This window comes from Canis lupus, chromosome 10 (assembly GCF_003254725.2).
Source record: "Canis lupus dingo isolate Sandy chromosome 10, ASM325472v2, whole genome shotgun sequence".
NCBI classification, from domain to species: domain Eukaryota; kingdom Metazoa; phylum Chordata; class Mammalia; order Carnivora; family Canidae; genus Canis; species Canis lupus.
The window spans coordinates 21,397,622-21,410,496 of record NC_064252.1 but is presented as its reverse complement, the minus strand read 5'-3'; the positions used below and the strand labels follow the sequence as shown (position 1 = coordinate 21,410,496).

The 12,875-nt window shown below is 39.5% G+C and overlaps 1 protein-coding gene and 1 long non-coding RNA gene across 3 annotated transcripts in view; one reads left to right on the top strand and one right to left on the bottom strand.

The window, feature by feature from the left end:
- The window catches only part of SMC1B (structural maintenance of chromosomes 1B), a 71,015-nt gene that overhangs the window by 9,131 nt on the left and 49,009 nt on the right, over positions 1-12,875 (bottom strand). The window contains exons 16-19 of the mRNA XM_035696015.2: positions 5,985-6,126; positions 5,012-5,157; positions 3,310-3,463; positions 1,017-1,115 (exon numbers count right to left, since the gene is read on the bottom strand). Coding sequence (XP_035551908.1) covers positions 1,017-1,115; positions 3,310-3,463; positions 5,012-5,157; positions 5,985-6,126 — 541 coding nt within the window. The remainder of the gene's footprint in view (positions 1-1,016; positions 1,116-3,309; positions 3,464-5,011; positions 5,158-5,984; positions 6,127-12,875) is intronic.
- Positions 103-3,471, top strand: LOC112666068 (uncharacterized). 2 transcript variants are annotated; one of them, XR_004803019.2, is made up of 3 exons: positions 103-845; positions 2,028-2,122; positions 3,169-3,471. It is a non-coding gene; the product is annotated as an uncharacterized LOC112666068 (long non-coding RNA). The 2 variants fall into 2 exon arrangements; XR_004803018.2 differs by lacking the exon at positions 103-845 and adding an exon at positions 1,431-1,702.

Here is a 12,875-nt window from a genome sequence, read left to right as displayed (position 1 = left end):
TAATAAAAGCAAAGCCACGAACAGAAGAATATAAATATTTACTCGGTAATAAGGTGGAAAGGATTTTCTAAGACAAAAGCACTAAACAGACTACAGAAAAGACAAAAGACAAAAGCTTTTCTTTGCATAAAAGCAGCACAAATACAATCTAAGAGTCCAACAAATTTCACAACATATATGAAGAACATGCAAAATTAAAATATGTGGATATCGCTATTTGGCCCCCACTCTCCACTCCCTCCTTTCTCACGGAGCCCGTGTTTAACCATTTCTCCCTCCTCTGTCCCCTGTAGCTGGGGCTAGTCCACCCCATCCCCCCAACAGCGATTGGTCAGGAAGGAACACATGGCCTAATTCAGGCCACTGTGATGTGGGCCCAATTCCTGGAGTTCCACACCACGACAAAAGGCAGGCAGCCTGTCTCTTCTCTGAAGGTTGTGGTTGTGTGGCTGGAAAGCCAAGAATGGCTAGTCATTTGGCCTCAAGGAGAGAGGCAGCCTCAGGATGGAGTCAAAACACAAAGAAACATAGCATAATGGTATGGCTTACAGGGATGCCTGTGCCACAGAGCCGGAGCTGCTCAGTTAAAGAGCCCTTGAAAGTGGATCCCAGGTGTGCCCCCACAACTTTGAAGGGTGTGTCTTCTACTGCGGGGGCCACACTGGGATGCTGACGGGCCACAGCCAGGATGCTGGAGTATGGTGGCTCCTTCTGTGTCTTGCAGGACTCCGCAGAGACTAATAATCATTGTGAATCTCCAAGGAGACAGCCCTTCAAAAAACTGGCTGACCACAGCTCTTCTTTGGAGAGAAATTTCATGATACTAATATTCTGCTGAATACACAGTAAGAAATGCCGATCTAAACATTTTTAAAAAGCTACCTATTTATACTATTTCTTCAAAAACCATCAGGAAATCTACTTTCCCCCCTAATCTTATGCTCAATGTCCTAAAAACTATTCCATAGTATATTTAAATAACAGTAAGTTAGGGCTAACACCAATCTTTCACTTACCTTCAAATCATCTCTTAGAGAGCTGTAGTCTATCTCAATGGCTTCTTCTTTCTCATAGATGTCAACTGTTGCCTGGGTACTTTCTGCTTCAGTTCCCAACTGAAACACAGACAAAGCCCTTTCTTTGTAATATGAAATGTGATCTCTCCTCATCCATCTACCAAGGCCTCCAGTGGATTCTCACCTCACTCCTTACTGGGGCCTACCAGGCCATGATGCTCTGACAAGATCCTTAGGTACTTCCATGTGTACAGTATGAATTAAGAGCTAGTGATCCAGTATAGTCTCTCCCACAACAGAAGAATCTTCTATAAGAACCCTGGCAGGTCTAGGTAACGTACCCTCTGTCTGAACATCTCATCCTAGGTTCCACTTACCAATTGTGGTAAGACAATTACTCTTGTAACGACTATTGTAATTATTTCTACCCAGTGAGCCTTATTTAGCCCTTTGGAGAGAAAGAATTTAGACCTCATGCCTTTTCTATTTGAGGCTTTATAGAGAACACCTTGCACAGAATTCCTGTTACATAGCTACTACTGGATGTGCTTACAGAATTCCAGTCAGGGGACTCACCACTAAAGGCTCTCCATCTTCCTAGACCAAAGTTCCCTAGGAGAAGAAATCTGTCTCTGTGGCCTCTACTTCCCAACCCTGTATCCCCTTGGGACCAGAAAGAATAAACGGTAATCCCTCTGTGATAGATTGTCTTCTAATGGAGGAGAATGACTGTATTCCCCGATGGGCCTTCTCTTCCCAGCACATGACTTCTGGGTCTCTTCACTATCCTGAACACTTTACTCTTAAGAAACATTATGCTTTAAACAATATGCTTAAAGGCAATATTCCAGTGTAGCCTGACCACCACAAAGTAGAGCAGAACTATCACTTTTTCTCCTTAGATGATGATTCAGTATTAGTCTAGCTTAAGGTCTTTCATACCTGCTCTGAAGTAGCCCACCATGAGTATGACATTCTTTCAACAATCAAGAAGTCATTTCACATTCACAGGGGCATGCTGGAGAACAATTCTGAAGGTTTGCTAATGGAAAGCCATAGGAGCAAAGCGGCAGCGCGAATACTTGACCAGTAACATTCACTTCGAGGTCAGTGATTAAAATTGCTTCCTCCTCTCCTCTGTAACCTCTTCTAAGATTACATTGCCTTTTAAACAGATATTCTATTTCCTTCTATAGTATAACTATTGTTTTCCTGCTCCCATCCATTTCTGCTGTTAATAGACCCCTCCCTTCTCTGCACTTACAAAAGTGGACCCATAACCCAAAATGAGCCAGAATTTTTCCCCAGGATTTTCCTAAGAGAGAGCAGGGGAGAGAGTTCTCTTTTCCCCTCTGGTCAGAGCTAGTGATTATAACTGCAGCCTTGTGGGGACAGCCGATTTGGGAGAATAAAGCAAATATATTCTGAGCCAGAAAGAGATCTTGATAGTGTTCAAATTCCTGGACTAAGTCAGGCATGAGACCACCCCATCATTATCCTGCCTCCCTACCCAGCCGTATCCCTTTACCCCCTTTAAAGCCATCTGAGTTAGGTTTATGTCATTTGTGGGCAAGAAAGGGTTTTCTCCTTTCCTTACCTCCTGTCTGGAATGGGCTCTCTGCTACAATTGAGAAAAAAGACAAAGACTTTTTGAGTATAAGGTTATGAGAACTGGTCAATGACAGCAAGAGAAGAAGTGTTTTTTATAGATGCTTCACTCTGAAGACTCCAAAGGACTCAGGGCACTTCTGGAGTGGAGGAGGGATGGAACAGAGACTGCTGGGGCAGAACAGAGAGGGGAAGAGGATGTGGAAGGGAGACCCCAGGGAAGAGGCTCACTAACAAGCTCAGGAAAGAGCCAGAGATGACCCAAGAGGCAGGGCAAACAATTACTGTCACCAGCTTGTGGATGAGCTAAGGGGAAGATGCTCTTTACAAAGCACACAGCAGCAGCTTCCCTAACATCACCCCTAAAGGTCACTGACACCAACAGCTTGAGTTCTCTGACTCCTCTCCGGTATCTAATGTGTAGGAAACAAACTCCAGCCCATCTTGTGGAGCTAAAAGGATGTGGATTAAAAACACACATGAGACAACTGCACAAAATGCCCAGCCCTCTGCAACGATGATCATGCTGCCCTTTTTCCCTTAGAAGGAGATGCCTTCTCCACTGCTGATGGGGCTTTAGGACCAGAGGAAGTGTCCACAGAGCTGGGGCTTCACCAAGCAGCCAAAGGGCATCACATGAAGTTCCACACAACTGCACTTAGTCTGAAATCCTGTGGCCAAATACCTCGACTTCAATGATGTCATCCAGTGATCCCAACAAAAGGATTATTTCAATATCTTGAACTTTGCAATCAAGCAGTAGATTATGCTTCTCTAGCCGTTTCTGTTCCAAAGAAGTTTGAATGATTACAACTTCTTTTTGCCATTTTCCCACTTCCCTGTAAATACACGATATGAAAAGTGATATTTTACTACTTATGTAAAGTTGCACCAAAGAAGAAAAATGAATGTGTTATAAATAAACTTACATGGAAAAAAGATTTTTTTTTCCTTTGAGTGCTATAAGATCTGGAATTACCTCATTGATGTTTGTAATATAAACTTTAACACTCTTGAGAAAGGATGAATATAGTTAGTTAACCCAAGGGAGCATTTTAAAATAATAAACATAATTACTTTAATCAGGCTGGCTTTAGGAGTACCTGGGTGGCTCAGTGGTTGAGTGTCTGCCTTCAGCTCAGGTCGTGATCCTGGGGTCCTGGGATGGAGTCCCACATTGGGCTACCCGCAGGGAGCCTGCTTCTCCCTCTGTCTGTCTCTGCCTCTCTCTGTGTCTCTCATGAATAAATAAAATCTTAAACAAAATCATGCTAGCTTTGTTTCCTACTTTAAAATATGTACATGTATAATTTTTCAAGCTGCACTTCTCCCTCAATATAAGCTCTACACTTTAGAGCCTCAAAATGAAAGAAACAATCTTTTAATAAGAGAAATATTTTACCAATTAAGTCATTATATATCTAATGGTCTGAACTTTTTTTTTTTTTTTTTTTTTTTTTACTATAGCCACTATCAATGTAATGCCTTCTATCTTAAATGAGGGCTTGAGGGTTTTACCAGTTAAAACAATGTAGGATTTTAAAGACCTAGAAACAGGACTAAAAAAACAAATTAAGAATTATATGGTTTTCAAGAATACAATGATGAACAGAGATGGAGTTCTGTTTAAATACAGGAGTGAAAAAAACTCAAGAGTAAATTAACTTTAATTCCACTCAAAAATCTTAGACAAAGAACTTTCTGACTCTATCTTGAACTGTTGAAAGTCTTCTAACAGGAAAACCGTGAAATGCCAAGAGTCAACTAAATCAGAGCACATTTCATGTGATTGCATACAGTTGTGTCAATTATACAGGAAAGTAGAGGTCACTGTGGTACAACGGGCCAGGTGATTCCCAGGGTCACCATCCCCATCATGACAGACACACATGCTTATCACATGCTAGCTACTAAGTGTCATATGAACAGTGTCTCACTTAATCCTTACAACTCTCCTGGGAGGTAGGCACTATTAGTATCCCCATGTTACTATTTTCTAGACGAGGAAATGAAGGCATGGTATGTAAGTAGCAAAGCTGGGGTACACAGTGATGCAGGCTGGCTCCAAATCCCACCCTTGTCCCGTCAGGCTTTGTCGCACAGTGGGCTAGAGAGGGGCCCTGTATGACAGTGTCAGAGGGGTTTAGGGTAAGGGGCTCTTCATACAGGTCCATGTTTTCATCTGCCAAAGAGAACTATTCATTCTAAACAGCTAACCACCTCTTTGGTTTTCCCCCAAGGGAAAATACTTGAAAGGTGTGATAAGGGACCAAAAGCACCAAGGGTATATATTCAAATAATAAAACTTCCTACAATAAATTTCAAAATTGGTAGTAAACTTCTCTAAAACTCTGGTTATGGTCCTGGAAAGTAATAAGCTTAATTACTTGTCAATGGCCAAAAATTTCTTCCGTTTTTCTTCAATCTGAGCTTGAACCTTCTCAGCGTTGGCATTCTGAGTGACAAATATGTCCTTAAGCTGCTGCCGCTTTGCCATGAGTTCATTCACAATTTGCAGACAGTCTTCTTCAACCTGAATGAAGATGATTTGCATTGTAGACTCACCATCTTTTACAATAATAAGGTCAACAGATCATCTTATTGTCAGGAAACTAGCACAGTGATTCTGGGATTAACCCTTAAAATCTGTGTTCTGCTTGAACCTCTATCTCAGAATGTGACCCACTCTTGTTCTACACTTTGGAAATTGGTAATGACTACCTGCTTTTGTCCTTCACTTGGATTAATTCCACAGCCTGCTGCCATGTGACTTCTGTTCCCATTGTCCCATGAAAATGTTCTTGCTACTATGACCTCTTAGTTGTCAATAACCATCCTCACTTTCTCCTTCCTGGAATGGTGGGGTTTCTGTGATGCCACCTCTTCTGGGTCTATCTTCATAACCTCTGTGACTACTCCTTCCAGAGTTCCACTCTTGCCTCACTGCTCTTCATTGTCCACTGCTCTGCCTGGGAGTCTCAACCACTCACATACAGTTTCAATTCACTCCCATAAACTAGTCTGGACTCCTCCAGCTATTGCGTGCTCTTCACCTGCCAGAGATCGCTGCCTAGGTGTCAACACAGGCAACTCAAGCTCCACAGGCCCAGAATGTTCTCCCTTTGACTTGCTTCTCTGTCCATCAATCACCCAAACTAGAACTCAAAGTCATCAGTGGCATCCCCACTAGCCCTCCTCTCCCACTTCAACATCTAACAATTCATGAATTGCTGATTTGACTTCCAGTATTTCCCAAATCTGCCCACCACCCTTTCTGTCACCAGGAGCTCAACACACATTTACTCAATGGAGGATGTCGTCATTTCAGTGATGTCACCTCAGCCCCCTGTTACAAGTTACCTGCTTTAGGTCCTCAATCTCCTCTCTGCCTTTCTGGATGGTTTCTTTTAATGTGTTGATCTTACTCAGTCTCTTCTTCAGCTGATTGCGACTATATTCAAGTTGAACATTAAGCCGAGTTTTTTGTTTCTCAAATTCTAACCTAGTATAATAGAGTCAAGTATTACAAGTGGCAAAGAATCCTTTAATTCTTTACTTTTGTTATTATGGAAAATTTCAAGAAAATACAAAAGTAGACAGAATACTATAATGAATTCAGTTCACAGTCAATCCTGTTCCATCTATAGCTGTACTCATCACTCTGCTCCAGCACAGGTGTCTGAAGCACATTTCAGACATCATGTAACTTCATCCATAAATGTTTTAGTCTGTATCTCTGGATGTGAAGTGGCCATTAACACAAACCACAAGCTACTATAGATACAAATGATGAAAACTCCTTAATATTAGATGGCTCTCATTGCCAGATTTCCTGAGTCTCATTAATACAAAACAAAACAAAACAAAACAAAACAAAACAAAACAAAACTGGTGTGTTTGGATCACAATCCATACATTGCATATAGATGTATGTTTCTTCCATCTTTTGTTATCTGTGGCTCCCCTCCCCTCCTCTTTAAGTTACAACTGATGTGCTCATTCTCGTTTAGTCAGTCTTTCCAAACAGCTCATTACCCACAAACTCTAAACCTGGGAACTGAAGAGCATGTTCCTACCTCAAGTGCCTTCCTACTTTGTAAGCTTCACAAACTCCTCATAAAGAACTCCAAGACCAATGGTAGCTCATCCTTTCCATCCTCTCTCCCTCACATACCCTGCTAACAGATTTTCAAGCACTAACTGTTATCAGAGACTGTGCTAGATACTGCTGATACAAAGACCACAATAAGAACAGTAATGATAAAAACAAAGAGTGATACTCGATGAGAGGCCACTGTGTATCAGACTGTCACACCTGCTTTTACATGAATTAAATCACTTCAGTTGCAGGACTCTCTGAGTGGGTAATACCACTATCCCTGTTTATGAGGAGGATGAACAGACAAGGAAGGCACTGAGTTAAGTTTCTTGCCCAAGGCTACCCCATGAGAAAGTGGTCGAGTGGGCATGACACCCACTGAACACAGTGCCTGCAGGAGGGGTTAAGAATAAGCCCGTAAAGGATTTATTCTTGCTGCAGGAGGCAGACATGCAGACTATGTATGAGGGAAACATTTCTTCAGTTGGCTCTGGAACACTGTACTATTCTAGCTTTCCTGTTTCCTCACTGGCTGCTCCTTTGATGGTTCCTGGTGATCTTACCTAGGCATACAAACAATCCCAGAACTTATACCTCCAGGCAGGACCTCTCCCACAAACTCCTAACTTATACATTCAACTGCCTACTCCACCTCTCCAATCAGATGTCAAACGCATCCCAGAATACATAATGGATAAATTTCTGGAAGGAGTAAGAGGTTTTAGCAAACTCATAATATGTAAATCTAAAATTTGTTTTTTTTTAAAGATTTTATTTATTTATTCATGAAAGACAGAGAGAGAGAGGCAGAGACACAGGCAGAGGGAGAAGCAGGCTCCATGCAGAGAGCCTGATGTGGGACTTGATCCCGGGACTCCAGGATCGCGCCCTGGGCTGAAGGCAGGCGCTAAACCGCTGAGCCACCCAGGGATCCCCGTAAATCTAAAATTTGATAGCATTTTTCTACACTAGTAAAAGCCAATTAGAAAAATATTATAAAAATAAATACTACTCATAAGAGAAAAAAATCTATAAAATTTCTAGGAAGTAATTTAAGATCACACAAGTTCTCTATGGAAAAAAAAACCTTTAAAATTCTAATAAAGGATATAGATGATTAGAATAAATGAAGAGACATACTATATTCTTAGGTGAGAGGACTTGATATTTTGTAGATGTTCTCCCCAAATCTATAAATCCGATGCAATCTCAATCAGAATTCCAGTTGGATTTTTATGGGAAACTCAATAAACAGTAATAGGCATAATTCTTTACAAAGAAAATCTATCAAAGTTCAAGTAGACTTCAGAAAAAAGACCATGACAGGGATAGAGAGGGACATTGCACAGTGATAAAGGGATAATTCAGCAAAAAGACACTGATCCCAAATTACATATGGACTGAATCACAAGGCTATAAAATACATGAAGTACAAACTCACAAAACTGGAAGAAGAAACTGACAGGTCCAAAAAGTATTTGGAAAGCTCAATACTCCTCTCAGTATTTGCTGAACTACGCAGAGAAGGACCACTAAGTACAGAGAGGACCTGAGTGACACCAACTGATTGGATTTAATGGACACTCAAAGAACACTCCAACCAACAGCAGGTATCTATTAAATAACACACTTCTAAATGCCCCATGGGTCATTGAAAGAAATCACAAGAGATATTAGAAAATATTTTGAATGGAATGAAAATGAAAATATGGCACACCAGAAGTAGTGGAATGTAATGTAAGCAGTACTTCCAAAGAAATATACAGTTTAAAAAATATATACAGTTTAAAAGAATTAACCCAAAATAAATAGAAGAAAATAATAAAGGTAAGAACAGAAATCAACAACACAGAAACAGACAAACCACAGAGAAAACCAATGAAGCCAAGAGCTATTCTTAGAAAGGATCAATAATTAATAAAATTAATATACCTCTAGCTAGGCATCAAGAAAAGAAGACACTAGCTAGGCATCAAGAAGAAAATCAGAAACAAAAGAAAGGACACCAGTACAGATCCTATAGACATTAAAAAGGATAGAATGCAAATATTAATAACTTTATGTTAATAAATTTGACAACCTGGATGAAATACGTAATTCCTTGAAAGATACAAATTACCAAAACTCACTCAAGAAAAAAAGATATTGTTGAATAGCCTTATATCTATAAAGAGAACTCAATTTGTAACTAAAAACCTCCCCAAAAAGGTGGGTGGCTCCAGTGGCTTCACTGGCAAATCTTACCATATATTTATGAGAGAAGTAACCTATTCCACAAAATCCCTTCCAGAAAACACAAGAAGAGACAACAGTTCTCGACTCATTTTGAGTGTGGCATTACCCTAATACCCTAATACATGATAAAGATATTGCAAGAGAAGAAAACTATATATGAGTACAGTCATGAACATAGATGCAAATATCCTTAATAACATTTTAGCAAATCAAATCCAAAAATTTTTGAAAAGAATAGTGTAATATGACTGAGTGAAGTTTATCCTGGGTTATAAAGTTGGCTTAACATCAATCAGTATAATTTACCATATTAATAAACATCAACAAAAAACCCCAACCATGCAATCACTCAAAAAATGGCAGAAAAAGTATTTGACAAAATTCATTATTTATTCATAAAAATTTCAGCAAACTAGAAATAAAAAGGAACTATCTCAACCTGCTAAAAGGGATCCTAAAGTTAAAACTATGCTTAACCATGAAAGACTGAATGCTGTACCTCTAAGACTGGGAATAAGGCAGGATGTTTGCTCTTACCACGTTTATTTATTCAACATTGTACCAGAGGTCCTAGTTAGTGCAATAACACAAAAAAGGAAATAAAAGGTGCACTAATTGGAAAAGAAGAAATAAAATTCTTTTCACTGAAATACAATTACCTATGTAAAAAAAATCCTAAGGAATCTATAAAAGAGCTCCTGCAACTAGTAAGTACAGCAAAATTGCTGGATACAAGGTCAATTTATAAGAACCAATCTTATTTAGGAGCACCTGGTAGGCTCAGTTGGTTGTGTACCTGACTCTTGATTTCAGTTCAGGTCATGATCTCAGGGTGCTGAAATTGAGCCCTGAGTCGGGCTCTGTGCTCAGCATGGAGTCTGCTTGAGATTCTCTCTCCCTGCCTCCCACACCATCCTCTCTAAATAAATAAATTAATTAAATCTTTAAAAAAATCACACCAATCTTATTTCAATATACTACCCATAATCTATTTGAAATTGATAATTAAAAGCAATTCTATTTATAATAGCATAAAGATATAAGGTAATCAGAATAAACTCAACAAAATATAAGACCTGTACACTGAATACTAAAGAACGCTAATGAGAGAAATTAAGATTTACGTAAGTGAAGACAGACACCATGTTTGTGCATTAGTATTTTTTCAATGTCAAGTCTTCCCAAATTGATTTATAGATTCAACATAGACTCAATCAAAACCCCAGTAGACTTTTAAAAGTAATTGAAAAAAAAAAGGAAAAAAAAAGTAATTGAAAAGCTCGTCCTAAAATGTACATGGAAATGCAAAGGACATAGAATAGGCAAGGGCTTGAGGCTTGACCTTCCTTGTCCACTGTTGTAATCTCAGTGGCTAGAAGGGTATCTGGCTCATAGAAGGCTTATAGTAAATAGGTGTTGAATGAATGAATGGACCATGAGAGAATTAGAATAAAATTAAAGGAAACGGGCCAAAATAGTGACAGCTTTTATTTCCGGACAATGGGAAAATGATTTGATTTTAAAAAATGTTTTTTCTATGTTCTCCAAGACCCAGATACTACTTTTGTACTTAAAAATTGTACTTGATTATATGAAAAACCCAGAGTTGGGACTCCTGAGTGGCTCAGTCAGTTAAACAACCAGCTCTTGACTTTGGCTTAGGTAGCGATCTTAGGGTTGTGATCTCAGGGTCATGATCTTGAACCCCACATCAGGGTCTGTGCTAAGCACGAAGCCTGCCTGAGATTCTCTGTCTCCTTCTCTCTCTGCCCCTCCACCCCGACCCCCTTCTTTAGATAAATAAAAAGAAAAACTCACCGCTAAGATTATACTACTGAGTGGGGGAAAACTGAGAGCTTTCCCCCTAATGTCAGGAATAAGACAAGGATGTCTACTCTCGCCACTTTTATTCAACATAATACTGAAGGTGCTAGCTACAGCAATCAGAAGAGAAAGAGACATAAAAGGCTTCCAAATTGGTAATGAAGAATTAAAACTTTCACTACTTGCTGATGACATGATACTATATATAAAAAATTCTGAAGTACCCTCCAAAAAACTACTAGAGCTGATAAATGAATTCAGTAAGGTCCCAGGGCACAAAATCAATCTACAGAAATCCATTGCATTTCTATGTACTAACAATGAAGCAGCAGAAAGAGAAATTAAGAGAATGATCCCATTTGTAATTATATCAAAAATAATAAAATACCTAGGAATAAGCTTAACCAAATAGGTGAAAGATCTGTATTCTGAAAATTATAAAACACTGGTGAAAGTAATCAAAGACACAAAGAAATGGAAAGACATTCCATGCTCATGGGTTAGAACAAATATTGTTAAAATGCCTATACTACCCAAAGGAATCTACAGATTTAATGTAGAGGCATACATATTGCCTATTAAAATAGGCAATAGCATTAAAATACCAATAGCATTTTTCACAGAACTAGAACAAACAATCCTGAAATTTGTATGGAACCACAAAAGACCCCTACAAGCCAAAGCCATCCTGAAAAAGCAGAGCAAAACTGGAAGTATAATTCCAGATTTCAGGTTATACTACAAAACTGTAGTAATTAAAACTGTATGGTGCTGGCACAAAAATAGACACATAGATCAGTAGAACAAGACAGAAATACAAGAAATAAACCCACAATAAATCTTCAACAAAGGAGGCATGAATACACAATGGGAAAAAGACAGACTCTTCAACAGATCGTGTTGGGAAAACTGGACAGCTATGTGCAAAAGAAAAAAACCAGCCCACTTTCTTTCGCCATACACAAAGAAGAAACTCAAAATGAATTAAGGACCAAAAATGAGACCTGAAACCATAAAAATCATAGAATTCAGGACAGGTGGTAATGTCTCTGACATTGGTTATAGCAACTTCTTTTTCTAGATAGGTCCCCTGAGGCAAGGGGAAGAAAAGCAAAAATAAACTAATCGGGATTACATCAGAATAAAAACCTGCACATCAAAGGAAACAATCAACAAAACTAAAAGATGACTTACTAGATGGAAGAAGTTATTTGCAAATGACATATCTAATAGAGTAGTATCTAAAATATATAAAAAACGTATACAGCTCAACACCCCCAAATCAAATAATCCAATTAAAAATGGGCAGGGTCACCTGGGTGGCTCAGTGGGTCAAGCACCTGCCTTCAGCTCAGGTCATGATCTCAGATCCTGGGATGGAGCCCCATATTGGGCTCCCTGCTAAGTGGGGAGTCTGCTCCCTTTTCCTCTGCTCCCTTACCCTCCCTTATGCTCTCTCTTTCTCAAATAATCTTAAAAAATAAAATAAAAAATAGGCAGAAGACATGAACAGTTATTTCTCCAAAGAAGACATACAGATGGCTAACAGACACTGAAAAGATGCTCAGCATCACTCATCATCAGGAAAATACAAGTCACAGTGAGATATTACCTCACACCTGTCAGAATAGCTAAAATCAAAACATAAGAAACAAAAGATGTTGGTGAAGATGCAGAGAATGGGGAACTCTCATGAACTTTTGGTAGGAATACAAACTGGTGCAGCCACTGTGGAAAATAGAATAGAGGTTCCTCAAAAAGTTAAAAATAGAACTACCCTACAATCCAGCAATCACACTACTACTGGGTATTTACCCCAAGAATATGAAAACATTAATTCAAAGGGATACATGCACCCCTATGTTTACAGCAGCATTATCAACAAATAGCCAAACTATGGAAGCAGCCCAAATGTCCATCAATTGATGAATGGATAGGGACGCCTGGGTGGCTCAGCGGTTGAGCGCCTGCCTTCCGCCCAGGGCGTGATCCTGGAGTCCCGGGAACGCGTCCCACATCGGGCTCCCTGCATGGAGCCTGCTTCTCCCTCTGCCTGTGTCTCTGCCTCTCTCTCTGTGTGTCTCTCATGAATA